A 27860-nucleotide genomic window follows, 5' to 3' on the forward strand; every position below is an offset into this window, starting at 1 on the left:
CTCTGTAGCTGCCTTAAAAGGGCTTAAATTCTTCTAGTTACTGCCTGATTGCCTCATTTCAGATCACGCGTGTCTTTGGTTGAGAAGAATGTTGAAGCGTTAGCTTTTTCTTCAAAGAGAAATTTTAGCATTCTGATTTGAACGGGAATGCTGAAAAATACAGGCTCCTACTTCTGATTACATAGAGATTACTAACTGCAAGTGTTGACTCCTGTAGTTACAAATAGCAGAGCTGGTAGGAAACACATTTTGGGCCAAGCAGAATGATGGACAGCTTTTTAAAATTTTAGTATTCAGTACTTAGTAGTTTAAAAGGTTGATGAAGAATTCAGCTGAGTGTCAGGAAAGAAAGAGTAAGGGATACTGCCAGGCAGTATTTTTGCTTGTATACTGTAACTGATTCCTTTCTCGTGTGCATGTGATATGTAATTTGAGTTTGCATTAGCACTTGCATAATTTTGTATTATGCTTGGGTTCAGGTGGTGGGTTTATTATATTACAGTTTGGTATTCTAAACACTGATAACTTCCATTTGTGAGTTAATAAATTATTTTATTAACAATTCTGTTGTTATGGTCACTGTTCAACATCTAAATCCTGTTGTTAAAAGTTAACACTTTTTTGCTCTAATCACTGAAAACCTTGGTGAAAGCATCGGGTCTTTGTCTTCACTGCTTAGAAAAATGTAATTTCACTTTAGGATAAGAAGGTTGAGAAGCTGACGAATGTCTTGTCTCTATAGCTATCTGAAATAATTTCCAACGTGAGAAAAAAGCATTGGACTCCTTATACTGATTTTAAACCTTTTCCTGTCTAGGGCTTTTGCACAGAGAGCAGTAAGTATTAAGTTACCTTTTCAGGAAATAGAAGTGCAGCTTTTTTTAACACGGTCTGTGCTCTACTGTGTAGGAAAGCTTTAATCTTCTGCTGCATCTGCCCTGCCCTCTGGTGGTCACACAAAGGCCAGCCCAGAGCCTGTTTTCACGTAAACTGGAAGGTAGCCTCTGAGAAATCTCACGTCCATCTGCTCAAAAAAAAAAAAAAAAAAAAAAATCTATGTTTGCTCACTTTTAGTGGTGAAGTGCAAAAGATTTAGAGTTTCCCCGTTGTGTTTGAACTACAGTTTTGCAGTCCTGTGGTAGCAGCAGTGACGTGTGTCCTGGACATTAAAATACTAGGACTGATGACACTGCATGTTATATGGTGCTTTCTTGTTCTCACCATATTTTGGAGATCTCCTTTCATATAGGTGAAATGAAGGGCAAAGATTTGTTTTTCTGCATGCTAGCTTGCCTTTTTTGTCTGTGATATTTTTAGATGCATTGAACTTCGCACGAGTAGCTGACTATTTAATCCCAAATTAAAGTTTCACGTTCCAGTGTATGTTTTCAGTCTGGAAATTAATGGCTATTTTTCTGTAATCTTAACAGGAACAGAGATGGAGAAGGTTCTGAATGTTTCACTAAAGTTTTTCTGCCTTTCTCCCTCTGTCACATGATTTGCATTTTATCACCCCATTTGTTTTCCTTCCAGTTAAGGATACAGAAATCAGTAAAGTCAAAATACCCTAAAGGATCTAATCTGAGTTTATTACTCTTTCATTTTGAAACAAATCTGATACACATGTCTTAGAGAGATGCAATCTTGTTTTATAACCTACTGAGGTTTTTTTAAGTATAGACTTTGAATCTGATCCTGCAAGCTAGTAGTAACATAAATAGATGTTATGTAATGGTTCACAAAGTCACCAGGAAGCATCAGGTTCTTGTTAGGAAACTGCTGAGGGAAAGACTTGTATAATACCACTGAGGTTTTTTTCCAAGAAAATGGGAAACCATCTTGATTTTTATTTTTTTTTTCATGCCTAGTAAGTGTGACTTCTCATGAAGTATGTTGTAATCTTTTTAAAGTGATATATGCACTGAAGATTCAATATGCAAAATTCACCCAGAAAAGTAATCTGAAACTTCTGCTGAAATCGGCAGCTGAATCAGGCTGCCAAATGGGAGCTTATGCTCAGACATGTGCAGGGCTGAAATCACAAGATATAGGGTGGAATATTTGAATTAGAACTTCTAGAAATCACTTGGATGAAAGAAGTTACAAAATCTAAGACAGAAATCTGCACTGTGAATAAGAAAGCTTTTTTTTTTTCTCTTCAGCTTGTGGAGCCAAAGCTTGAAAAGAGGGTAAATATTCCAAGTTTACCTCATCAGTGAAGAAGGAATAGGCAATTGCAGGCCTACTCACTTTCAAAATATATGTTTAGTGTTACAGCATTAAAAGGTGTGTGAATGTCTGTGTGTTTACATATAGATTCTTATATTTTAATGAAATGTGTATTGAATACTTTAGCTTTATCAGTATATTGGAAGGTTTATAACTGAAAAAACCTGACAGAAACAAACTTCCATTTCCTTTTATCCAAGTACCATGATCCAGTGGTCCAATTATGAACATTTTTTATTAAAAAAATGAGGAGGGGAAAGTATAGATATCTCTCATTTACGTATTATGAGTCCACTGATGTTGTCACGGCAGAAGTCATGCTCTGTAAGTTCTTCTATAGAAGATTTGTGTGGAGCTCTCTCCTGAACTACTCTTGTAGATAACACCAGGATTAGGGCTTTTGTTTTCACAAGCAATAGCAATTAAATGTCTTCACCCAATAGCTGGTTTCTTCATGGAAAAGCACTTTGAGTGTAATGTACCACAGAGGTTGAAAATTCATTCCTTTTCCCATGCAGGTTCATTTTCCTATTGTGCTTGATTAGGATAAGTAAGAACAAGAGGTACAGTACTATTTAGTTCCTAAAATAAATAATAATGACCAACAAATTATGTTCAGGGGATTGGCAAGGATGTCTGGATTCTTAAATAGCTATACATCATATGCAGCTGCAATAATGTAAGCTTTAGATGAGAAACAACTCTCTTCTCATTTGTTTTATGAACAAAAATATCTTTGCTGAAGTCTTACTGCCTAAGATGACCGCAGGTACTGCGGGATAGGAAAACCCATGCCCTTGGGAGTACTGTGAGAGATCCCAGGCAGGCATGTTTTGAGCAGGTGTGGCTTACAGAAAACAAATACTTCTAAAATGATCACTTTTAATTAATGCAAAAGTGCTTTACAAGTCTTGATTATTTTATGAAAAATACACATCATAGCACAAAGTACACAAATGAGATGCAAATGTTTAAGGATTTAAGTTTTACTTTATTTAGAGCTTTGAGAAACATCCTTCACTGCTCAGAGGGCAGGATTGCCTAAAGGTAGAACAGGGTCATGTGAAACAGATGGAACTCAGTCACTTGAACAAGAGGTTACAGCAGACTGTAATGTTCAGCCCAAGGGTCTTTAGGAGTAATCTGATGGAGTGCTAGTGCCTAGATGATTCAGGTGTGTTGTGGTTTAGCCCCAGTCAGTAACTAAATACCACACAGCCTCTCACTCACTCCCGCACCTCTGTGGGATGGGGGAGAGAATCCCATGTGCCAAGGATGCACGGAGCCTCTAGGCCAGTCACAATGGGGTGCTTTTGCCACTCATTCCCAGTTAGGCTCACTTTGGCCTCCAATGCAGTTACCTCTTGGGATCCCCCTGTCACTCCAGCAATGCTGATGGGTTCTGACCCTGTACAATTTGATGGCATTAAGGTGCACTGTGCGGCAGTGTCCACTGAAGCTTTATACTCCGGTGAGTCGGACGTGCCAGGCCATCGGATCCACACAGTCCAGTAAGCCCGGTTGTCCCTTTCCTCCACCTGGCTGGAGGCGGGGCCCCTCTAGTCTTGATCATAGTATTCCTCACTCCTTGTAAATATGAATCACAAGTGTCTCTATTAAGATCAGAAATAAAATCAGCGCTTCTGCTCCTCTGGGGAACTGCTTACTGGAAATTGGAGCAGCAGCTTTCCTGGAAGAACCCCCCTGAGTGATTGTTATTCCTTCCGGCTCACGTAACTGTGCCACTAGGGTCGAGGTAGGCTTGCCATCCCACCTCCTCATGTCCTCTCCGTGGTCACGCAGGTAGAACCATAGGTTGCCTCATGGTATGTATCCTCTCTCTTAAGCAAAAGGAAACTTATTCCTAACAGCTGAGACACTACTCTCAGAGGTGGGGAGCAGGACATATCTTCTTTGAGTTGCTGGACCTCTTGGGATAGTTTCTCCACAGCAGAGACGAGCAAGGAAGAATATTTGCTTTGTAATCCCAGAGACACCTGCACCACCGTTGGTGTCTCGTTCCCTTTCCAGGGCACTACTGCCAATGAGTTTGCATGCGAAGATGGTGCGCTCCGCACAAACTTCTGCCGCATGGCTCATGTGCACTCGGCTTCATCTGGATCTTCGGATGACCGTTGATCATCCAGGTCACTACAAATCACCTCAAGCACAGCTAGTTCCCTCAGGTAGTGGATGCCTTTCTCCATGATCAGCCATTTTCTAGGCAATATAAAGTTTCTTCCTTGAAGGGATACCTTTTCTCTCACTCTGGACAGAAGTTGCCTTCAGAGGCTGAGGGCTTGTGTCCCTTTTCCAATCGTTTTGTCAATGCCCCCTTCCCCAGAAAGGGAGCCCAGTTGTTTGGCTTCCTTCCCCTCTAATTCCAGGCTACTGGCCCCATTATCCCAGCACTGGAGCAGGCAGGTGACAATGTGTTCACCTGAACGACGGCCGAAATCTTGTCGCATATCTCACAACTCACTCAAGGATAGGGATCAGGTAGTTTCTGATTCTTGCACGAGTTCTTCCTCTTCCTCCTCCTCTCCTCATGATGGCCCTGCTTTTCTATCATCTCTTTCTAAACGAGTTGACTTTCTCTGCCAAGATGTCTTCTTGAGTATAGGCAACTGATACTGGCACAGGTTGATCCTTTGATTCAGCTACAACACTTGTCACAGCGGTTGAAGTAGCTGCAGTATCTGTTGTGGGGGTTTGAGTGGCCACAGTGCTTCTTGCTTTCCTTGTCTTTGTCTTTTTAGGTCCAGAGGCCTTCTCTTCCCCTTGGGGGTACTGAAGAGTGTTTAAACAGGGCTCAGTAGGCATCAGCCAGGCCCCAGCACATTGCAGTGATTTGTAACTCTCTGGAATTGCCTGGGTGACAACATACTTCCTGGAAATATTCTACTAATTTTTTAGGATTCTGCATTCATGCAGGGGTGAAGTCCCAAATACTGGGGAAGCCCACCGTCTTAGGCATTTGCCCATACTATCCCACATACCCTGCCACACATAGCTATTGAGCCTTGGGGCAGATCTCTAGATGATATTCCTAAACTGATTATTAACCTTAGACAAAACCGAACCAGTCTACCAAAGAAATACCAACAGATGTATCTTAACTACCCAAGGATGTTAAAGATACTTAAAAGTTGTAATGAAGCAGGAGACATCATAGAAGATGGTAGATAAGGTGCCATTCTGTATTTCCTCCATAAAAAAAACCCTCAGGGGACGAGGTATAATTGCTAATTGTCTCCATGAGGTGGTACCTCAAGTACAGTAACGGCTTCCATGCAAGACCCATACAACTGCTCAAGCCCAGTGTTTTAATAACAAATCTCCTAGGCGAAACATCTCTAATCACTGCAGAGCACAGCAAACTACAAAAACCAGCACCAATCTTTAGCATGTACTTCAAAATCAGCATGGTGTAGATTGGATAAACTAATATTGAGAGCAGATTAATCAATGCTGTGACCAGCAACTGTTATTATCTCAAACCCTTCGAGGCCCATGTTGGGTGCCAAAAAAGACTGTTGTGGTTTAGCCCCAGTCAGCAACTAAATACCACACACATGCTCACTCAATCCCCTCACCTCTGTGGGATGGGGGAGAGAATCAGAAAGGCCAAAGTAAGAAAACTCGTGGGTTGAGATAAGAACAGTTTAATAATTAAAATAAAACAGTAATGACAACAATAATAATAATAGTAATTCAATGAAAAGAAAATAATGAGACTATATATGAAACCTCAGAAAGAGGGAAAAAACCTAAACAACAAATGATGCAACTACTTACCATCCACCGACCAATGCCGCCAATCCCCGAGCCGCAATTGCTGCCCACTTCCCCAGCCAGCTCCCCCCAGTTAATATGCTGGGCATGTGTCGCGGTTTAGCCAGCAGCTTGGCCCCACACAGCAGCTCGCTTGCTGCCCCACCGGTAGATGGGGGAGAGAATCAGAAGGGTAACGCTCCTGGGTTGGGATAAGAACAGTTTAATAATTAGAATTAAAATTAGAAAGAAACAACAACAGAAATGCAGCGTGAAGGAGAACAACGAGAGGCGCAAAGCCCCGGGGGAGGGGGGAAGGGAGGAGGAAGGGGAACGAACCACCAAAACAAACCCACGTGCTGCAGCCGCTCACAACCCGCCGACCCGCAGCCGCCCCTCCCCCAGCCGCCACTGCCCCCCCTTAACGTACTGGTCACGGTGTCACGTGGTACGGAATGAACCTGCCATTGGCCAGTCGGGGCCAGCCGCCCCCGCCACGGCCCCGCCCCTCCCAGCCCCCCCCCCCCTCCGCCACGCGGCAGAGCGCGGGAAGCTGGAAGGGCAGCTGCCCCCCCGCGGTGGGGAGAATTAACCCCTGCTCAGCCAAAACAGCACATTCTCCACCCCTTATTCCATACCATTTACACCATGCCCAGGTCCCATACCACTCAATACAACCGTACCAACCACCAGACATCCTTCCCATCCTTTAGCATAACACACAGACATCATTCCCTTACTTCATGGACCTTGCCTGTAAAATGTCCATTAAAATGCCCATTGAGTTCACCCAGTCCGTGGCTCTGGGCTCCATCTGCCGTATCAGGCTTTCAGGGTGGGAGAGGTGGTGTGTGTGGCGTTGGGTTGCTGCATCCCGAGTCAGTCATCGTTCCGTCACTGCTGCACTTTGCTTGTTTCACAGTCTATCTTCCAGGGGTTGGGAGGCTCGTACTCTGATATCATTGATACAACACAGAGGTGACACACAATATTATGTAGCAGTTCGCATTGTGCCATTCAGTTCATTGGCTGCTTTGGACCAAAATCAAATCCCCTTGAGGCACACATCGGATTTCTCCATCCTCCCACATCACCCACCAAGTGCACCCAGGTCCTCGAGCAAAAGCAGTCCCACGAATGGGTTTGCCTTTGCCGGAGGCAGGAAGAACCCAGACTGTTCTGCCCAGCATACTTTTTGTGTGCACTACAGGGACTCTGTCCCCTTCCACAGGATGTAGGATTTCTGACTGGGCAGGGCCAGCTCGGTTGGCAGATCCCCTCGTGTTGACTAACCACGTGGCCTTTGCTAAATGTGTATCCCAGTGCTTGAACGTCCCACCCCCCATTGCTCTTGGTGTAGTTTTTAACAGTCCATTGTACCGTTCAATTTTCCCAGAGGCTGGTGCGTGATAGGGGATGTGATACACCCACTCAATGCCGTGCTCTTTGGCCCAGGTGGCTATGAGGCTATTTTGGAAATGAGTCCCGTTGTCTGACTCAATTCTCTCTGGGGTGCCATGTCGCCACAGGACTTGTTTTTCAAGACCCAGGATAGTGTTCCGGGCAGTGCCGTAGGGGACAGGGTATGTTTCCAGCCAGCCAGTTGTTGTTTCTACCATTGTAAGCACATGGCGCTTGCCTTGGCGGGCCTGTGGGAGTGTGATATAGTCAATTTGCCAGGCCTCCCCATATTTGTATTTCAGCCATCGTCCCCCATACCACAGAGGCTTTACCCGCTTCGCTTGCTTGATTGCAGCGCACGTTTCACATTCGTGGATAACCTGTGCAATAACCTCCATGGTCAAGTCCACCCCTCGATCACGAGCCCACCTGTATGTTGCATCTCTCCCTTAATGGCCTGAGGTGCCATGGGCCCACCAAGCTAGAAATAGTTCACCCTTATGTTGCCAGTCCAGATCCACCTCAGCCACTTCAATCTTGGCAGCCTGATCCACCTGCTGGTTGTTCCGGTGTTCTTCAGTGGCCCGACTCTTGGGGACGTGAGCATCCACATGACGTACCTTTACAACCAGGTTCTCTACCCGGGCAGCAATATCTTGCCACAATCCAACGGCCCAGATGGGTTTGCCTCTGCGCTGCCAGTTGCTTTGCTTCCACTGCTGCAGCCACCCCCACAGGGCATTTGCCACCACCCAGGAGTCAGTATAGAGACAGAGCACTGGCCACTTTTCCCATTCAGCGATGTCTAAGGCCAGCTGGATGGCCTTTACCTCTGCAAACTGGCTCGATTCACCTTCTCCTTCAGCAGTTTCTGCTCCTGGTCGTGTAGGTGTCCATACAGCAGCCTTCCATCTCCGGTGCTTTCCCACAAGGCGACAGGACCCATCAGTGAACAGGGCATACTGCTTTTCATCTTCTGGCAGTTTGTTATAGAGTGGGGCTTCTTCAGCACGTGTCACCTCCTCCTCTGGTGATAATCCAAAATCTTTGCCTTCTGGCCAGTCCATAATCACTTCCAAGATTCCTGGGCGACTGGGGTTTCCTACTCAAGCCCGCTGGGTGATCAGTGCAACCCATTTACTCCACGTAGCATCAGTTACATGGTGTGTAGAGGGGATGTTTCCTTTGAACATCCAGCCCAGCACCGGCAGTCGGGGTGCCAGGAGCAGCTGTGCCTCAGTCCCAACCACTTCTGAAGCAGCTCGAACCCCTTCCTATGCTGCCAATATCTCTTTTTCAGCTGGAGCATAGCAGGCTTCGGACCCTCTGTATCCCCGACTCCAAAACCCCAGGGGTCAACCTCAGGTCTCCCCTGGCGCTTTCTGCTGGAGGCTCCAAGTAGGGCCATCCTCCCCGGCTGCGGTGTAGAGCACGTCCTTTACATCTTGTCCTGCCCCGACTGGCCCAAGAGCTACTGCATGAACTGTCTCCTGTTTAATCTGTTCAAGGCCTGTTGTTGCTCAGGGCCCCATTTGAAATCATTCTTTTTCCGGGTCATTTCATAGAGAGAGCTTAAGATCAGACTGTAATCTGGAATATGCATTCTCCAAAAACCCACAACGCCCAAGAAAGCTTGTGTTTCCTTTTTGCTAGTTGGTGGAGACATGGCTGCTATTTTGATGATCACATCTATTGGGATCTGACAACATCCATCTTGCCATTTGATTCCTAAGAACTGGATCTCTTTTGTGGGTCTCTTCACCTTACTTTGTTTTATGGCAAAACCAGCTTTGAAGGATTTGGACTATTTTCTCTCCTTTCTCAAAAACTTCTGCTGCTGTGTTGCCCCACACGATGATGTCATCAATGTATTGAAGGTGTTCTGGAGCTTCTCCCTGTTCCAGTACAGTCTGAATCAGTCCATTGCAAATGGTAGGACTGTGTTTCCACCCCTGGGGCAGTCGATTCCAGGTGTACTGGACGCCCCTCCATGTCAAAGCAAACTGTGGCCTGCACTCTGCTGCCAGAGGGATTGAGAAGAATGCATTAGCGATATCAGTGGTGGCATACCACTTGGCTGCCTTGGACTCCAGTTCGTATTGAAGTTCTAGCATGTCTGGCACGGCAGCACTCAACGGTGGAGTGACTTCATTCAGGCCACGATAGTCTACTGTTAGCCTCCACTCTCCATTAGACTTCCACACTGGCCATATGGGACTGTTAAAGGGTGAGTGGGTCTTGCTGATGACTCCTTGGCTCCTCAGTTGGTGAATGAGTTTATGGATGGGGATCAGAGAGTCTCTGCTGGTGCGATATTGCCGCCGGTGCACTGTTGTGGTGGCGATTGGCACCTGTTGTTCTTTGACCCTCAGCAACCCCACAATAGGAGGGTCCTTCGAGAGGCCAGGCAAGGTAGACAGCTGTTTAGTTTCCTCCGTCTCCAAGGCAGCTACACCAAAAGCCCACCTGTACCCTTTTGGGTCCTTGAAATACCCTCTCCTGAGACAGTCTGTGCCAAGGATGCACGGAGCCTCTGGGCCAGTCACGATGGGGTGCTTTTGCCACTCATTGCCAGTTAGGCTCACTTCAGCCTCCAATACAGTTAGGTCTTGGGATCCCCCTGTCACTCCAGCAATGCTGATGGGTTCTGCCCTGTTATAGTTTGATGGCATTAAGGTGCACTGTGCACCGGTGTCCACTAAAGCTTTATACTCCTGTGGGTTGGACATGCCAGGCTGTCCTGGTTTCATCTGGGATAGAGTTAAATTTCTTCATAGTAGCTAGTATGGGGCTACGTTTTGGATTTTTGCTGGAAACAGTGGTGATAATGCAGAGATGTTTTAGTTGTTGCTAAGTAGCGCTTACACTGGTCAAGGACTTTTTCAGCTCCCCGTGCTCTGCCAGGTGCACAAGAAGCTGGGAGGGGGCACAGCCGGGACAGCTGACCCCAACTGACCAATGGGATATTCCACACCATACGATGTCATGCTCAGTATATAAAGTTGGGGGAAGAAGGAAGGAAGGGGGGACGTTCAGAGTGATGGCATTTGTCTTCCCAAGTAACCGTTACATGTGATGGAGCCCTGCTTTAATGGAGACGGCTGAACACCTGCCTGCCCATGGGAAGGAGTGAATGAATTCCTTGTTTTGCTTTGCTTCCGCGCGCAGCTTTTCCTTTACCTATTAAACTGTCTTTATCTCAAACCATGAGTTGCCTCACTTTTACTCTTCCGATTCTCTCCCTTGTCCCACCAGGGGGGAGTGAGCGAGCGGCTGCGTGGTGCTTGGCTGCTGACTGGGGCTGAACCACAACGCAGGCCATCGGATCCACACAGTCCAGTAAGCCTGGTTATCCCTTTCCTCCACCTGGCTGGAGGCGGGGCCCCTCTAGTCCTGATCATGGCAGTCACAACTCACTTCCTGTAAATCTGAATCAAGAGTCTCTCTATTAAGCTCAGAAATAAAATTAGTGCTTCTACTTTCCTGGAAGTAGCTTTCCTGGAAGAACCTCCCTGAGTGATTGTTATTCCTTCCGGCTCATGTAACTGTGCCTCTAGGGTCGAGGTAGGCTTGCCATCCCACCTCCTCATGTCCTCTCCGTGGTCACGCAGGTAGAACCATAGGTTGCCTCATGGTATGTATCCTCTCTTTTAAGCAAAAGGAAACTTATTCCTAACAGCTGAGACACTATTCAGTAGAGGTGGGGAGCAGGACATATCTTCTTTGAGTTGCTGGACCTCTCAGGATAGTTTCTCCACAGCAGAGATGAGCGAGGAAGAGGTATTTGCTTTGTAATCCCAGAGTCTATCAACCACCGCCACCACCGTTGGTGCCTCGTCCCCTCTCCAGGACATCACTGCCAATGAGTTTGCATACGAGGACGTTGCGCTCCGCACAAACTTCTGCCACATGGCTCATGTGCACTCGGCTTCATCTGGATCTTCGGATGACCGTTGATCATCCAGGTCACTATAAATCACCTCAAGCACAGCTAATACCCTTAGATACTGGATGCCTTTCTCCATAGTTGTCCATTTTCCTGGGTGATATGTAACATCTTCTTTAAAGGGATACCTTTCCTTCACTCCGGACAGGAGTCGCCTCCAGAGGCTGAGGGCTTGTGGTTTTTTCCCAATTGCTTTGTCAACGCCCCCTTCCCCAGAAAGGGAGCCCAGTTGTTTGGCTTCTTTTCCCTCTAATTCCAGGCTACTGGCCCCGTTATCCCAGCACTGGAGCAGGCAGGTGACAATGTGCTCACCTGAACGACGGTTTGCATATCTCGCAACTCACTCAAGGACAGGGATCAGTTGGTCTCTATTTCATTTATGACTTCTTCCTCCTCTCCCTGTGACAGCCCTGCTTTTTCATCATCCCGTTCTAAAGGAGTTGACGCCCGCTTCCAAGGTTTCTTCTTGTGTATGGGGGCAACTGATACTGGTACGGGTTGATTCTCTGAGCCAGCTCCAGTACTTGTCCTGGGGGTTTGAGTGGCTGCAGTGCTTGTCCTGGGGGTTTGAGTGGCTGCAGTGCCTGTCCTCAGGGCTGGAGTGGCTGCAGTGCCAGTCACTTTGCATTTCAATCCAGAGACCTTCTCTTCCCCCTGGGGGCACTGAATACTGTTGAGCAGGGCTCGGTATGCATGGGCCAGGCCCCAGCACGTTGCAGTTATCTGTGTCTCTCTGGAGTGCCCAGCCTAACAACATACTTTCTCCAAATATTCCACTAGTTTTTCAGGATTCTGCACTTGTTCGGGGGTGAAACTCCAAACACTGGGGGTGCCCACTGCCCTAGGTATTTGCCCATGCTATCCCACATGCCCTGCCACTCGTAACTATCAAGCCTCGGGGCAGATTTCTGGGTGATATTCTTAAGTTGCTTAGTCAAAACCAAAACAACATGCCCAAAACCTAACAATAAGTGCACCTTAACCACCCAAGGATGTTCAAGATACAAAAAGGTTGTTGTAATAGAGGCAGAGACATCCTAGAACAAAGTTGCAAAGGTACTATTCTGTATTTCCTCCATATAAGATCTCTCCGAGGAGGAGGTATAATTGCTAATTGCCTCAACAAGTTGGTATCCAAAGTACAGTAGGTTTCAGCAAAAACCCCAAATACCAGATAAAGCTGAAAACGAGTGTTTGTTTAAAAAATCTTGTAGGCAAAACGTTACTAGTCACAGCAGAACACAGCAGACTAAACAAACCAACACCAATCTTTAACACCAACTGCAAAAAGGACAACATGTTGCTCTGACCAGCAGTTGTTGTTATCTCCAACCCCTGAGCCCCACGTTGGGCACCAAAAAGACTGTCGTGGTTTAGCGGCAGCTCAGCCCCACACAGCCGCTCGCTCACTGCCCCACCGGTAGATGGGGGAGAGAATCAGAAGGGTAACGCTCGTGGGTTGGGATAAGAACAGTTTAATAATTAGAATTAAAAGCAACAACAACAGAAATGCAATGTAAAGGAGAACAACGAGCGCCCCAAAGCCCCGGGGGGGGGGGGGGGGGGTGTGAGGCGGTGGGTGGAGGGGAACAAACCGTGAAAACAAACCACACACAACACACCCACCGACCCAACGCCGCCCCTCCCCCAGCCGCCACTGCCCCCCCTTAACGTACTGGTCACGCTGTCACGTGGTACGGAATGAACCTGCCATTGGCCAGTCGGGGTCAGCCGCCCCCGCCACGGCCCCGCCCCTCCCAGCCCCCCCCCCCCCCCCGCCACGCGGCAGAGCGCGGGAAGCTGGAAGGGCAGCCGCCCCCCCGCGGTGGGGAGAATTAACCCCTTCTCAGCCAAAACCAGCACAGCATGACATCACATGACATGGAATACCCCTTTGGCCAGTTTGGATCCACTCTTTTAACTGTGCCCCCTCCCCTCCTGGCTTCTTGTGCATCTGGCTGTGTGAGGGAGTTTAGATGATGGTCTGTGTAGGGCCACAATGGAAAAATTACAAGATGAACACATCTGTGAGAACACAACCTTGAAGAAGGGAACGGGGAGGATTGTTATTGAACAATATGTTGTTGCAATCCGGGAGCCGCTTTTAGCCGGCAGAGCATGCACCTAGCAGGCCTTGTTGCTTGCGCTGGCCACGTATGCAGCAACAGCTAGTTGGTACTTTTCCACTGAATCTACTGAGGGTATAAAAAAGCACAGCTCAGAAAGGAGAGAGGAGAGAAGACACAGAGCACGCTTTAAGAACCACAGGGGATGCCCTGAAGGTGCTGCGCCTACCTCCCTTCCCTCTGATGACCCCACTAATGGTCACCCTCCTGCTCAGCGGTGTCTCAGGAGTAGTTGGGTTGGTAAGACTCTCATAAAGGGAAAACAATATGCTAGCAACTGCTTATACAAGGCTATAATAAAGCAATAAATACTCTTGTGCTTTCTAAATATCATGTGTTGGGTGAACTTTGTGCATAGGAATCCTGTGAACCTATTACACTGGCAGTGGACGGGATGCTAAAAAAGTCCTCGACTAGTGTAAGCACCACCTAGCAACAACAAAAACATCAGTGTGTTATCAGCATTCTTTTCATACTAAGTCCAAAGCACAGCACTATGCCAGCTGCAGTGAAGAATCATAGAATTATAGAATTATTAAGGTTGGAAAAGACCTGTAGGATCATCAAGACCAACTGTCAAACCAACGCTACCATGTCTCCTAAACCATGCCCTGAAGTGTCACATCTACATGTTTATTGAACACCTCCAAGGATGGTGACACCACCACCTCTCTGGGCAGCCTGTTCCAATGCCTGACCACTCAGGAAAAGGAGCTGTTGCAGAATTAATTTGTAGACACATATGCTGTGGCGCCTTGGGACAGGTCAGATGACGTGCATGGGGCTTTAGTTGGACAAGAGCAACGTTGCTGTTCATGCGTGCGGTTGTGGCAGTGCAGCTGCGGGCTCAGGTGACTCTGAAACTGGTTTAAAGTTTAGACAAGCCTGAGGTCTTGCAGTCAACTCCACATGCGTGCACTAACAGCAGCTGCCACCTTCTAGCTCTAGGGTCTTGCATAGTGCTAACTGGGAACCTGCTGTGTATGCCAGGCTTCAGCCAACCCTGTGCTTGTGTGGGAAAGCGGGTAAATGCTGACGCGTGCTGTGCACGTGTGGGGACAGTATGCGGCAGGGGTGGCGGTGACCCTGCTTCACCTCGACTTTTGCTGCTGGAGCTCCCTGCTGCAGTGCGTGGTGCCTTTGCAGGCAAGAACGAGAAACCGACCCTATCTTTGCGATAGGAGCCCGCGGATACGGGTGTGAGTGCAGGACGGAGGATAACGTGGGGAGGACGGGGAGAGGCGGGCGCTACGTGCAGCGCTTCTCCTCAAAGCGGCCCGCCATCACGCCTGGGCCTCGTTTGGCCCAGTTTGGACTACAACTCCCAGGAACCTTTGCATATCCCGCGCATGCGCAGATGGGGATCTGCGCCTCAGGCCGGGCGGTGGCGGTGGCACCCAGCGCGCCCGGCTGCGGGCGGGCGTGGGGGGCGGTGCCGCCGGCCTGGACTACAACTTCCAGTGTCCCCCTCGCACATCCCGCGCTTGCGCGCGGCGCCGCCCCGGCCGTACTCCGCCGTTGTCGCCGTCGGTCGGTCGGTCGGTCGGTGGGTCGGTGGGTGGGTGGGGGGGAAGAAAACGAGTGCGGCGGTGAGGGGGAGGGAGGGAGAGGGAGAGGGAGGGGGGCGTGAGAGTTGAGAGTTCAGCCGCTGCTGTCGCTGCCAGCTTGGACTCATGATTCCCATATGCCCGGTAGTTTCGTTCACCTATGGTAAGTCACGGCGCTCGATCTGTGTGTCTGTGAGCGCGGAGGGGGAGGGGATGCGGCCCGCGCGCAGGGCGGGGGTTGGGGGGGATTCTGAGGCGCCGTGTCTAACCTGGCGCTCGCGCGCTCTGTCTGTCCCTTGTCCGTATGTCCCCTTCTCTTCCTCCCCTCCTCCTCCTTCTCCTCCTCCTCCCGCCCTCCTCCTGCCGGGCCTCCTGTCATGGCCCCGGCCGCCGCCGCCTCTCGGTTATCGTCGCCACAGTGCCCAGCCGGCTGGGAGAAGATGCCAAAATGGCCACCGGCAACTACTTTGGATTCACCCATAGCGGGGCTGCTGCCCAGTACAGGTAACGGCCGCGACCCCTCCCTTCCCCGCCCCGCCCCTCCCTTCCCTCGGTCCGCACCCGCAGGCACCCCGCTCCCCTCCAGCCCCGCGTCCCCGAGTGGGACCTGCCCGGGGCTGCTCTCGGGCCCCCCCGCGCGGGGCCTCCCCCGCACCCTGCTCCGCCGGGGTGGCTCTGCCCGCCTGGGACCCTCCTGCTTGTCTGCCCCGCCCGCGGGTGTGTTTTCATATCCTCCCAGGGAGGCCCTCCTGGTGTCCCTGGTGGTGTGAGGGTGGGGAGGTGGAGCTGGGCACCGCGGGGGAGGAGGCGAATCGGCGGCAGCATCGGGTCCCAAGGCCCTTAAATTAAAATGGCCACTTGCAGTCAGCACCACTAGCGAGTTACCGTCTGCTGCCCCCGGGCCCTTCTCCTTCTTCAGCTTCAGGGAGGATGGGGCTTGCTCCCCAAGTCTTTGCCCGCGCTTATGTCAGTGTCGAGGGACAGAATCCTTTTTAACATAGGTTAGAGCCGAGCCTATGGGAGGCTGGATGCATACAGGAAGAGCTGAAGCACCAGAAAATACAGGGGACTTCATTCCTTTGAAGCAATGTTATAATTACTGTCCCTAAGAAAGGAGAAAAGATACTTTCAGGGCCAGGCACATTTAAAAATATTTCCTACTTCAATCTCTGAGACCGGGAGCAGATCTTATAGTGAAGCTCAGGGACCTGTCAGTGTACATTTTGCATCTTGTATAGACTCACTGCCATAAGTCTTTGTATCTTCATAGTTTTTGTGCATCCAAATTGTGTATCAGAATGTTAGAAAGTACTTGGTAGCATCTATTATCTCATGTTTTCTGAAATCAGATTAATTCATTTGGCAAAACCCATGTACGATCAGGAACAGCTTCAAGTTTTGGCTTGTATTGGGGTAGCACCTTAAAGTCCACATTTGAATTCACATTCCTCATTTCATAAAGCTGTAAGACCTTCCTTGACTCCAAAGTCTTGGTTAATGGGAAAAAGAGAAGAATAAAGCAAATATATGAAGGGTTATTAACAAACGAACGCAGTTGTGTGCTGTTGTTAACTAGTGGATAAAAATTGCATACCTTACATAGTTTCGGGAATATACAGTTTTATGGAGGTCTTGAAATTACTCCAAACCTATTCTTTCTATCTGTTTTTTCCGGGAAATTGGCATAAAGTACACTAACTATTAAGCATTGGAGTAAATAAAATTTAAAGGAGACAATTGAACTTAGCTCATTTTCTAGTTCTTTTAAGATTAGGTGCTCCCAGTATGTTTATGTTTTACTTGACAATTATAGTGAAATTTTAAATTGAGTTGTCATGGGGTATGAAGGAGTTTCTGAATAGGATTTTCTTTTTTTTTTTTTTTTGTAAGTAAACAAATTATCTGTAAGTGAATAATAAACAGTGATCTGTATGTCTGCAGTTTTGCAGTGGAGATGAATTTTTTAAATTATTATTGTTTTATTGTGGAGCTGAGGTGGTTTCTAGACTTAAAATCCTGAACAAATAGTTTGAAATTTCCTTTTGAATTGCAATATACAAACATGTAATTGGAATACTGTTTAAGCTCAGAAATTGTTTTCATAGTTAATTCTAAATGTGGTTTTGAGAAAATGGAAAAACGTGATTGAAAGAAGCTTTTTCCTTTGCTATCACAAGTGCAAGATACTACTGCATTTCCTATACATAAAAGACTCCACATCCTATAAACCGTTTGTATATTTACCACATCTGAAAGTGAAGAGACACAGGAATTAGCGTTAAAGCACTCCTTTCATAAGAATGAATTTAATATTTTGAACAGAAAACAAAGGAGTCACTTAAAATGTCTAAAAGGCAGCTTACCTTCATGAAGCAGACTTACCTGCATGGTTAATACATAGGTGAGCCTCCTAAAACTATAAAAAAATATCTCTAGCCACATGACTAATCCATGGATTTTAAAAAAAGGTGCTCAAAAGAGCAAGTTGTTTTAGGAGGTTGGGTCAGACGCTTGATAATTGAAGACTTTAGTTCTTTGATATATACCACATTAAATACTGATATCTGAGGCAGTTAAAAGGACAGATTGGTAGCTGCTAAGGTGTTAGGTCTTGAATTTGGGAAATTCATGAATTGTGTGTGCAGGAGTTGATAACGTATTTTCTGTTGTAACAGTGTAAGTAGTATAGTTCTGTGAATGGACTAGATAAGAAAGGGAATAGATGTCTCTATTAGTTCAGAAATATTAGTTTTCATAAAACACATTTGAAATCTTAACTCGTTCCATATTTAGTCAAGGCACCAGAAGAGCTATGTGCCCTTTAAACCTGTAAATAAGGCATTAGAGCATTCTTGTTCCTTTCAGTGTTGCCACTGTGTAAAATTTCCTGCTGTCCTGCTCATTTAAAATTCTTTGTGTGCACTACCCAGTAATAATATCATGACTTAATGAGAGAAGCAATAGATTATGCTAATACCAATACAGGAAATTTCTCTGAATATTGCAGTACCTTCAGTTTGTGTTTTCTGCTAGTTGGTGGTATTATGGCCTAAGGTTATAAACCTGCATGCAATGCAAACTTCATCTGTTGTGTATTTAAGTAACTGTATTAATCGATCTCTTCAGGAGCCTGAAATAAATGTGGAATTTGGTGATGCTAGTCGCTCTTCTTTGTGTATGTGTGCTCTGTAGGTCACCTAAATCACTGTGTATCTATTCAGTTTGAAACAAATAACCTAGTATTGTCTTTTCTTTCATGAATAAAAAAATACTAGGATTCTCGATTCAGTGCTGAAGAGAGGCACAGCTATGCTTTTATTCTAAAATTGTCTGACTGAAATGTCGGGGTGCTAGTGGACAGGTAGGGACAGTGAGAAATGTTTGGACAGAGAAGTGTGCAAATGTGGTAGGCTCTTTTAATTAACCATGTTTTAAGACTTAAGTTGCTGTTAAGAATCTTTAAGTGCCTGAGTTTCATCTTGGTGATATTCGTAGTTAAAAGTAATTTGTTAACTTTGAATTGCCTTCAAGTAGCATGAATATTACTAAGGATGGTGAGCCTTCACGGTTAAAAGCTATTTTAGCAGTTCAGGTCCAGAGCAGACCACAGTGCCTGTGAGTTTAGGTTAAGATGCAATCTTTTAGGCAGCCATATGGAATTCAACTCTTGCAATTATAGTTGGTTTGGAATTCAAGTGCAGTGCATGATGTTACAGGGTATTTGAGGCTGCTGCAGAGCAACGAAGGAAGGTGGAATGCTATGGATGGAGAAGTTGGCTACTGAAAATTGTTTGGGGGCAGAGTGGGGTTTTTTTCCACATTTGCTAGTACTTATAATTTACTTTTGTCTTCAGTGCCTGCTCCAGTTACCTCTTCTTCAGCTAGATACTGGTTTCAGAAGTATTCAGTCTTTCAGAGACATTAGGGCTGCAATTCACACAGGCCTACTAGCCCAAGCTTGAAATATGACTAACCGTAATTCAGACTTGTGCTAATGGACAACAGGACAATATTGAGTAGGATGTAAGGCTGCTTCTAAGTGAAAATGTACCGCTAGACTTATGTTAAGAAAATATTTATTCATCTAGCAGTATTGTGTTATATGCACTCCATTCTAAAATGCATGGGGAATGAAAATAATCAGTTTTATCATAGGATGAAGGTACATATATCTTAGTATAAAAATTCCAAATGCTTGCTTTCTGTGAATTTTATGCCCATGCTATCTTGAGTTGCACCACATCTTGAAGTATGTGCATTTTTAACAAAAGAGACTTCCCTGAATATGATAGAGCTGCATGGTGCTCACTGTCTTCCATTCAAGCAATGTTAGTCTTAAGTGCTATGCTAAACATGCTGTTCTAGCTTACTTAATGTACACAAGAAGCCTCCGGTAAGCTACTGCTGGTTATAAAGGTAGATCTATTTTCAAATCAGTGAGGTCCCACTCTCAAAGAAGGTATGCCAACATTAGAAAGGCAATAGGGGCTCTGGATTTGTTAACATGGGCTATGTGCCAGTATTGCAGTTGACTAATGATGGGGAGACAGAAGAGGTGGTGGCAATTGGAAAGGAAAGGTGCCTCACTAATCAGAGAAGCCTTTGTCATTATTACAAGGGAAGTCTGCCAAGTAGTTGAAATTTGCAGCAGGCTCATGTCTTTAGGAACCAAGCGCTTGGGGAAGCTTTTCTGTTAATGGTATAGTTACATCCTTTGTAGTTGTAACCTCAAAATGGATTGATGATTGTAGGCTTAACTCTGGGGTGTTATATTATTTGTAAAATTTTGTCTGCTGCTAAAATGCAGCAGCCGTAGGTTGAAGTGTAGTTGCATTATTGGTACTAAAAAGCAAAGTAGTAGCTTAAGGCAGGAAATACAAAATGCGTTAAGAATTGAATACAGTTTTTGCCAATTTTAGCACTTTTTTTTTTCCTGTTTAACTTCTTCCTTAATGAAGTGGGTGATGGGGCAGAATGTACCCTCCACAGGTTTGTGATGACACAAACTAGGAGGAGCAGCTGATACACCAGAGCGCTCTGCTGCCACCCTGGGAGACCTCAGTGGGCTGGAGAAATGGGCTGACAGGAACCTCATGCAGTTCAACAAGGGGAAGTGCAAGGTTCTGTAGCCAGAGAGGAACAACACCCGGCACCAGTGCATGCTGGGTGCCACTGAGCTGGGAAAGGAGTCCGGGGTCCTGGTGGACACCAGGCTGAACGTGAGCCAGCCGTGTGCCCTTGCAGCAAAGAAAGCAAATGGTCTCCTGGGCTGCATTAGCCAAAGGATTGCCAGCAGGTCGAGGGAGGCGATCCTTACCCCCTCACTCAGCACTGGTGAAGCCATGCCTGGAGTTGTGTGTCCAGTTTTGGGCTCCCCGGTACAAGACACATGGACCTATTGGAGAGAGTCCAACAAAGGGACACAAAGATGAAGCAGGGACCGAAGCATCTCTCCTGTGAGGAGAGGCTAGAGTGTCCCAGCTCTCTCAGCTGAAGAGAAGGCTGAGGGGGGATCTCCTTAATGTATATAAATAGCTGAAGGAATGGTGCAAAGAGGACAGAGGCAGGCTTTTCTCAGTGGTGCCCAGTGACAGGACCAGAGGCAATGAGCACAAACTGAAACGTCAGAGGCTCCCTCTGAACATCAGGAAACACGTTTTTACTGCAACAGTGACCAAGCCCTGGCACAGGTTGCCCAGGGAACTTGTGAGTCTCCATCCTTGGAGATACTCAAAAGCTGTGTGGACACAGTCCTAGGTGATGGGCTGTAGGTGACCCTGCTTGAGTGGGACTGGATCCCCAAATGATGCCTGGAGGTCCCTTCCAATCTCAGCCATTCTGTGAGGAAAAATATTAGTACTTCTTCAAGCAGACCTAGGATCTCAAGCTCAGTTCTTCTTGTCTTGCATGTTATTGTGAAGATGGCTGTTGACTAGACATTGAATAAAATCAATGTTTTGATAGTGAAGAAAGCAGTATAGGCAATGAGCTGTCCATTGTGTGTGACTAGGTAAAGGGAGGTGATCCAGAGCATATATTGCATCACTTTTACAGACACTTGCAGTTATGTTGTGATGGACAGTGAGGAAAGTATTGCAGAATTTGATTGAATTCAAATCAGGTCATGAGACTAAATGTGGAGATTAACAGAGCAGTAAGGGTGTATTGAAAACATGAGGGTATTAATCTTTGAAGTTATTGATACTATATGCTTTAGCTGTCTATTAGCAATCAGTATTTTTTGTTTGTAATGGAGTGATGGAAGGATATTTTTAGGAACAAGGAAGAAGAAGGGTAACTCAAAATTGGTACAAAGAACTGTATTTTTTAGGTTCTGTGTAGTTAAGCCATAGAATATGTTTACTAGGAGCTGCTGAAATTTGACAGAATTCAAGAGGGGATTGCACATCTGCATGCCTTCAGGCCTCACTTTGGACTATTAGTGAGTTGTGTTATGAACAATGTTCTGTTTACAAAATTGTAATACTAGGAAACAATAGTTTTCATTAAAGTTCTAAAAATATATCTTCAGTCTTTATCAAAATTTTATAACCATAGTGGATGACAGACTCTAGAAAAAGAGACATAAAGTCACTTTTAAAGTACTACTTACTGTAGTGCAATATTTTATCATTTCATGCTGTTTATTGTCAAATGTGTTTTGGAAGAAAAAATCTTGCTTGATTTTTTCTTTTTTTTTTTTATTAACACACCTGAAATTTCATCTGACCAGTTGTTCAGTAGTGCCTCTTCCTAGATTAGGATCTGAAGAAGCAGCAGCTCGTAGCGCTTCCTTCAGTTTTTGTAGAGTTAGGTCATACTTGTTCCAGTCTTTGTATCCCTGAAAGAAAAACACATGCACATAAGTTACAATTAATTTTTGGTTTTAAATTAAATTAGTGTGGTGAGAAGCAAGGCTTATAGTGGACGTTTTATGTGTTTCTTCTGTTTTCCTTTTACTTATGATATATCTTATAGGAAATAGGCTGCATTTTCCTGAAAATGTATTCCTCTGACAATAATTGCTACAGATACCTTATTAAGTTTCTTAACATGTGGCTTACTCCACAAATATCTTAATGTGGAAAACAAAATATCTTACAGTCTTAAGTCATTTGGAGTTATTACCTGGCCAAATAGATAGCATTATATCAAGTGTTGTATTTTCTTGGTTTTGTTAACATGGAAAAAATAAAGCTTTCTACTTCCAATTTACGTTTTTACAGAAATAGCCTCAACACTTTTTTACCAGGAAAGGCCAATAGCTGGAAGTGCAAAAGGACACAAGCCAAGTGTTGTACAGAATAGCATTCAGTATTTGTTCCTTAATTGTTCTTAGTTCTCTGTAGTTCTCGGGCTGATATATCACAGGAAATCCAGACCTTCTCTTAATGTTGCTATATAAAAATAACTAACTAGTGAGAGTTCTGCTATATTAGATGTAACAGTTATAACACAAGTTCTCATCTAAGGTTTTTTGTGAAAGAATGTTGCTCATTTACAAACCTACATTATATAGCTATTTAATTTAGAAAAACCTATGTGGTTTTGGAACTGGAGAACAGTGTTTTGCTAAGTGAGCGTCAAGATGTCATTAATTGCTATTAACAGCAATGTCTGCCCCTTTGTCAGCTTCTCACTTAAAATTAAGTGCGCTGCCAGCTTTTTTCCCGCTTTGGAAGTCTGTATTTCTTGTGTACCAAAAACATTGCTACAGTTTCCTTGTTGAAGATCTTCGTGCAGTTCAGACATGGCTTTTAATTGCTTCTTGAGCGTTCTGGTTTTTCACAAGGGGAATAACAACTACCAACAGAATAATTTTATCTCATTGTTTTAATAACTGATATGGAGTAGTGAGGGCTAACATGTTCTGTTTTGAGAGCTTGTTCTCAGGGTGTGGACTACTTGTTGCTGGTGTTTCAATACAACTTGGCTAAATAAGTGTTCAGGCTTGAATTTTCCTGGCTTAGTATCTCCCTAGATTTACACTTTTTTTTAAAGGTATACTATAGCTTAATTGATTTTGTAGTGTAGAATTGGGCGGGGATATCTTCATAACTCTTGGATATACATCAGTCTTTTGGAATGCAGACTGCAAAGGAGAAAAAGATTTTCACATGTTACACTGTTTCAGAATCACAGTTCTGAGTGTACACAGCGATACCATGAAAGCAGCTGCAGTGTTAGTCCTGTGTCCAGCTTGCAAAGTACCCGGGCAGAATATGCACCTGTCTTGGGAAAACGAACTTTCACTTAGTGAAAGAGTTTCATACACCACACAGCAATGTGGACAAGGCTAATTTTTTGCTGTGGCCTTTGCTCTTTGATGAATTCTGCAAGATTGTGAGTCAGTATGGCCCCTCACCCCCTAAAAAATCAGATGGATGTGGAATTGGAGATTAGTGTGGGGAAAGATACACAGTCACAGCTCACTGCGGTCATTCTTACCTGGGAGGTTTAATATCGTAGTGGTATTTCATAATATATGGCACTAGTTCTGATACTAATGCATCAGAAAGATTACTATTTCCCATCATTAGTGTCAGTAGAAATTAGAAGAGGTGTTATTCAAAGATTTGTGTCAAAGGTGTTTTACAAAAAATACTTTTCTCATGCACTGTAATACAATCTTTGTGAATAAAGAATTATCTCCATCTTGAGGTTGTGATGTGAAGCATGAGGGTAAGCTGGGGTGTAAACTTCTGAGTAGAAGCAAGCTTATTTGGGAGGAGGAAGCAAAGAGTGTGGGGAAATAGCAATGTGTGTGTAGCAGTTTAAAGCAGGTAGGAGAGACAAAATACATTAGGTGAGGTGCTGGAAATGGTCTTTTGTAGTTGACTGAAACATTTATCTACAGAATCTGGAGCAGAACAGTTGAGCGCAACATATAGACTCTAAACTGGCTCTGGCTGGAATAATGAAAAGACAGTGAAATAGAAATCTAAGCTGGAAGACAAGCATTGAAGAATATGTGTTGTTCCTAGAAAACAGAAATTAAAGCCAGCTTGGTGGGGAAGCATTGTTATGATCAGCTAAAGAAATAGCTGTGGTATGAATAAAATGTATTCTTTTGAACAAAAATTTCTGGCAGAAGAGGTAATATAATAGTGATCCAGAAGAGTACAATTTGAAGTTGCCAAGTCCTTCACCCATAACTTCTTAAATCAAAGAATAATGACATTTATTTTGATAGTAAATTAAAACACTGTAAGAGTTGTAATATGAAGTTACATTGAATTGAATGTCACACACTGGCTTTGTCTTATGTAAATGTTGGTCTAGAGCTCATTTGCTTTTGAAACTGAAGCTTTTATAAACTAAGGAAAAAATTCCTGACAGTGAGGGTACTCAAACACTGTAACAGGTTGTCTAGAGCAGTCTTGCAGTCTCTGTTCTTGGAGGTGATTGGAACCTGACTGGATGAAGCCCTGAAAAACCTAATGTAACTTCAAAATTAGCTGTGCTTTGAGCACTGAGTTAGAACAGATGATCTCCAAATCTTTGTTTCAACCTAAATTATTCTGTGATTTTTTTTTTAAGCTCCACCTAGTAAATAAAGACAATTGGTCTGAGTATCTTTTCACATTAGGAAAGCATTGACCTGGTAACTTAGCCACTTTTCTTTCTAGATCAAATCTTCTCTTCCCCAGAACAAAGTCTGATATCCTTATTATCATCTTTCTTTCAATGTGGAATTCCAGAAAACTGGCTAAGTTACTTCTTGGTCTGCTGTGCTGCAGTACCTGTTTGCATGTCCTTAACCCACAGAACATACAGAGTAATTTGGTTCAACTTTTTCCCACTGTACCGAGGAATTAAGCTAAACTGAATAACTAACTTTGTGGTGAAGAACATGCATGCAGTTTGTTACTGTAACTCAGCTGACACACTGTATTTCATTGTTGCTCTAATAACATGATCTCAATCTTTTGGAAGCTTATTTATTGGGACAAAATTGAAATCCTTGCTGTGATGCAGTATGGAAAATTATTACTGAAGGTAGAGATTAGTAAAAGAATTGTAGAGAAGGGGGTGGTAGAGGTGGTTAGTAGAATTAGAAGTGTGATTAGCAAATGGGAATAATTGCAGTGGAGTTGCCTAGGGATTGGTTCTTAGTCTTATTTAGTATTTCTATTAGTATGGCCTGTCATGATATTTGATCCAAGGAGATATCGTCAATACACTGGTAACTTTACAAGAAGCTGCTCTGAGGAAGCTAGACTGTTTGGAAAGAAAGCATTGTCTGGAGCGCAACTGAAACCTCATCTGAAATGGTTCATGCAGTTCTTGCCATCGCTGGTCAAGAAAGAAGAATAGATAATACTAGTGTAGGTGCACAGATGAACTACAAGAAAGATCAGTGGAATAGGGAGTCTGGCAAAATAATCTAGGAGGAGCAAATATGATGAGGCACTAATCACCAAACAAGGATAGAGACTCTTGTAAGTTAAATGGAGAAGTTGGCACAAAAACATTTTTATGTAAATCAATTCCATGAAAATGTCTGCTCATCTTAATATTAAAAGGTTTTCAGTAAGACCGTGTGGGGAAAAAAGTAATGTCATAAATTTAGAAAAGATGTCATGTGAGTTTCTGTCATATAATGGCAAAATAACTTTTAAAAAGGAAGCAGTAGTCAATTCTAGAATATTTTTCTCACAGTCTTGCAAACTCGATCACTAGCTCTGCATGATGTTGCAGAAGCAAGGGGAACAGGTTTGCTAAAGTAAACATGGTCATAGAACTCTTAGCCTTAGAAATCTTGTGATTTGGGCTGTTAATTCTATACCATGATAAGGAATTTCAGTACAAAAATAGCACGGAAGAAATGACACTGTCTGTACCAGAATCTTGTTAATAGTTCTGCTGATAATGGTCATAATCTTTTCACAATATTAAGTACTGAAAACTGTCAGGTAGCTTTAATCATATGTATTCTGAGAACAAAGACATTTTCTTTGATAAACTGACTGTTACTGTTAGTTCATAGTGTGGTGTGAGCACTGTATAGTATTTTGTAGCAGTAACTTCAGCACAGTTTAAAGAAACTTGGAAAAGCCAAGTTAATGCTTCCTGGACAGGTCCCTGTTCTTTTTCCCCTCCATTCCGCCTGCCCCCCCCCCCACCCCTTCCCCGCTGCTTTCCGTTGTATAACTTACGCAGGTTCTGGGACTCAGCGGACTTGTTCTGTAAGCTCCAATGTTTCTACCATGTTAGAAGATGAGCCTGGCAAAAAAAAATTCTTACAATTTTCTGCTAGATTAGTGAGTTAAATTAATGCACTGATTAGCTTGACAAGTAGCAGAACTAGCACCAGGGATGGAATATGATGGCATAGCTGGTTTGGTATATGGGAGGAGGGAAGAATGCGAGTGGGGATAGAGTGGAGCAAGACTTTCTTTGCTGGTGATGTTGGACTGTTGATGTGTTCAGCTGCACTGTGAGCTAAACAGTCTGTCTGTTTTCTCAATTTAATGTGTTTTTAGTAGATATATATGATAATTACCTCAGAATTTGTGAATATTTTACACTTCTGTAGTTAGTTATGTAGATATTGCAGCCTAATTTTATAGACTGTCCTTCGCTTTTACCAGCATAAAATTGTCTTCCCAAATTTTCTGGTGGAGCCTGATTTCTCACCTTAAACTGATAAAACAGAGACTCTTCCTATGTATGTCTTTCTATGTACATCAAGTAGGAGGAATTGTTTTGGGCAGTAATGGGAGCTACACTAAAGTGGTTTAGCACTTTTCCTTCTACCGTTACACTAAGAAATTGAAAATAAAATTAAACATAGTTGTGAGTACAACTCACAACTGAGTTAAATTTGGATGGAATGCAAGTGGTCTTTTAAGCAATTAGGGGCCTATGATGGGAAGAAGGTAGAGTCCAGGCATGGAAGTCCAATAAAGTATTTTCTCTGCTTCTGCTGTAAGAGTGGTTTTGTTTAATATATTGAAGTTGATGGGTTCTGCTGTAATTAAAATGGCAAAATCAGTTTTTCTAAAAACAAGTACATAAATAAAAATTAATAAACACAATGGAGTTACGGAAGTGTCTTCTGCAAAAATAATAGTATGTATAGTTCAAAGGTGCTTTTTTCTGGTAGTTATGTCAGAGAATATTGCAGGCTTTAGGAAAAAATACTGAAACTTGTTCCTTTTGGTTTTGAGCATAACCATACTACAGTTCTGTTGTGCCTGTGAGTATGTTTGCTTCACCTGAGATTTCATTTTTCTATTTTTCTTCTGAAAAAATAAGGGATTCTACCTCTTCAATAGGCTTGGAGTTTGTTTTTTAATTATCTTTTAATAGTGTAATGGACATATGAAATGCTATGGAGATTCTTAAATATTATTGAACAACAGTGCAAGAAGTGTACTCAAAAAATTCAGAATAATCACTCAATCCCCAGTTTGTATCATTGTTCCAGATAAAGATATTTTGCCTGGTTCACTTTATTTGCTTAGAAATCAAAATAACTATTCTAAGTGTGTCATCATAATGCAGCTACACATCAATATAGGACAATAATACTAGTTTCTGCTTAAATAATTAAACCTTTGAAGCCATCATTTTTATTTCTGCTGTTAGTATTTACTCATTCTCAGTAAATAGCCCCATATTAGTGTCTTACCTGCAAATTTTAGAGAGGCAGATTAATCTTAGCATGTGCCTGGAAGATTGCCAGAGCTCTGGTAGTAGTTGTCTTTCTCAATTTGACTGTCAGTTCTTTTGATGCTTCATGTTGTGGGGCAGTGGACTTCTGCATGAGCAAGTGGGGCCAGCTTTTGTAATTCTCAACTTTTGTGGGAGAAGTCCCCTATCAGAGGTGTG

The 27860-nt window shown here is 44.2% G+C and overlaps 1 protein-coding gene and 1 non-coding gene across 4 annotated transcripts in view; both read left to right on the forward strand.

Annotated features, from left to right (window-relative positions):
• The first annotated feature begins 15068 nt into the window (after positions 1 to 15068).
• The window catches only part of ZFR (zinc finger RNA binding protein), a 45060-nt gene continuing 32268 nt past the window's right edge, over positions 15069 to 27860 (forward strand). For all 3 annotated transcript variants that reach the window (XR_012657870.1, XM_075078179.1, XM_075078180.1), the window contains exons 1-2: positions 15069 to 15186; positions 15443 to 15527. Coding sequence is in view for 2 of the 3 variants with exons in the window: in XM_075078179.1 (XP_074934280.1) it covers positions 15150 to 15186; positions 15443 to 15527 (122 nt within the window). In the remaining variant the exon portion in view is untranslated. The remainder of the gene's footprint in view (positions 15187 to 15442; positions 15528 to 27860) is intronic.
• LOC142050853 (small nucleolar RNA SNORA66) lies at positions 25688 to 25822 on the forward strand. Its single transcript, XR_012658163.1, has one exon. It is a non-coding gene; the product is annotated as a small nucleolar RNA SNORA66 (small nucleolar RNA).

This window comes from Phalacrocorax aristotelis, chromosome Z (assembly GCF_949628215.1).
Source record: "Phalacrocorax aristotelis chromosome Z, bGulAri2.1, whole genome shotgun sequence".
Lineage (NCBI taxonomy): Eukaryota > Metazoa > Chordata > Aves > Suliformes > Phalacrocoracidae > Phalacrocorax > Phalacrocorax aristotelis.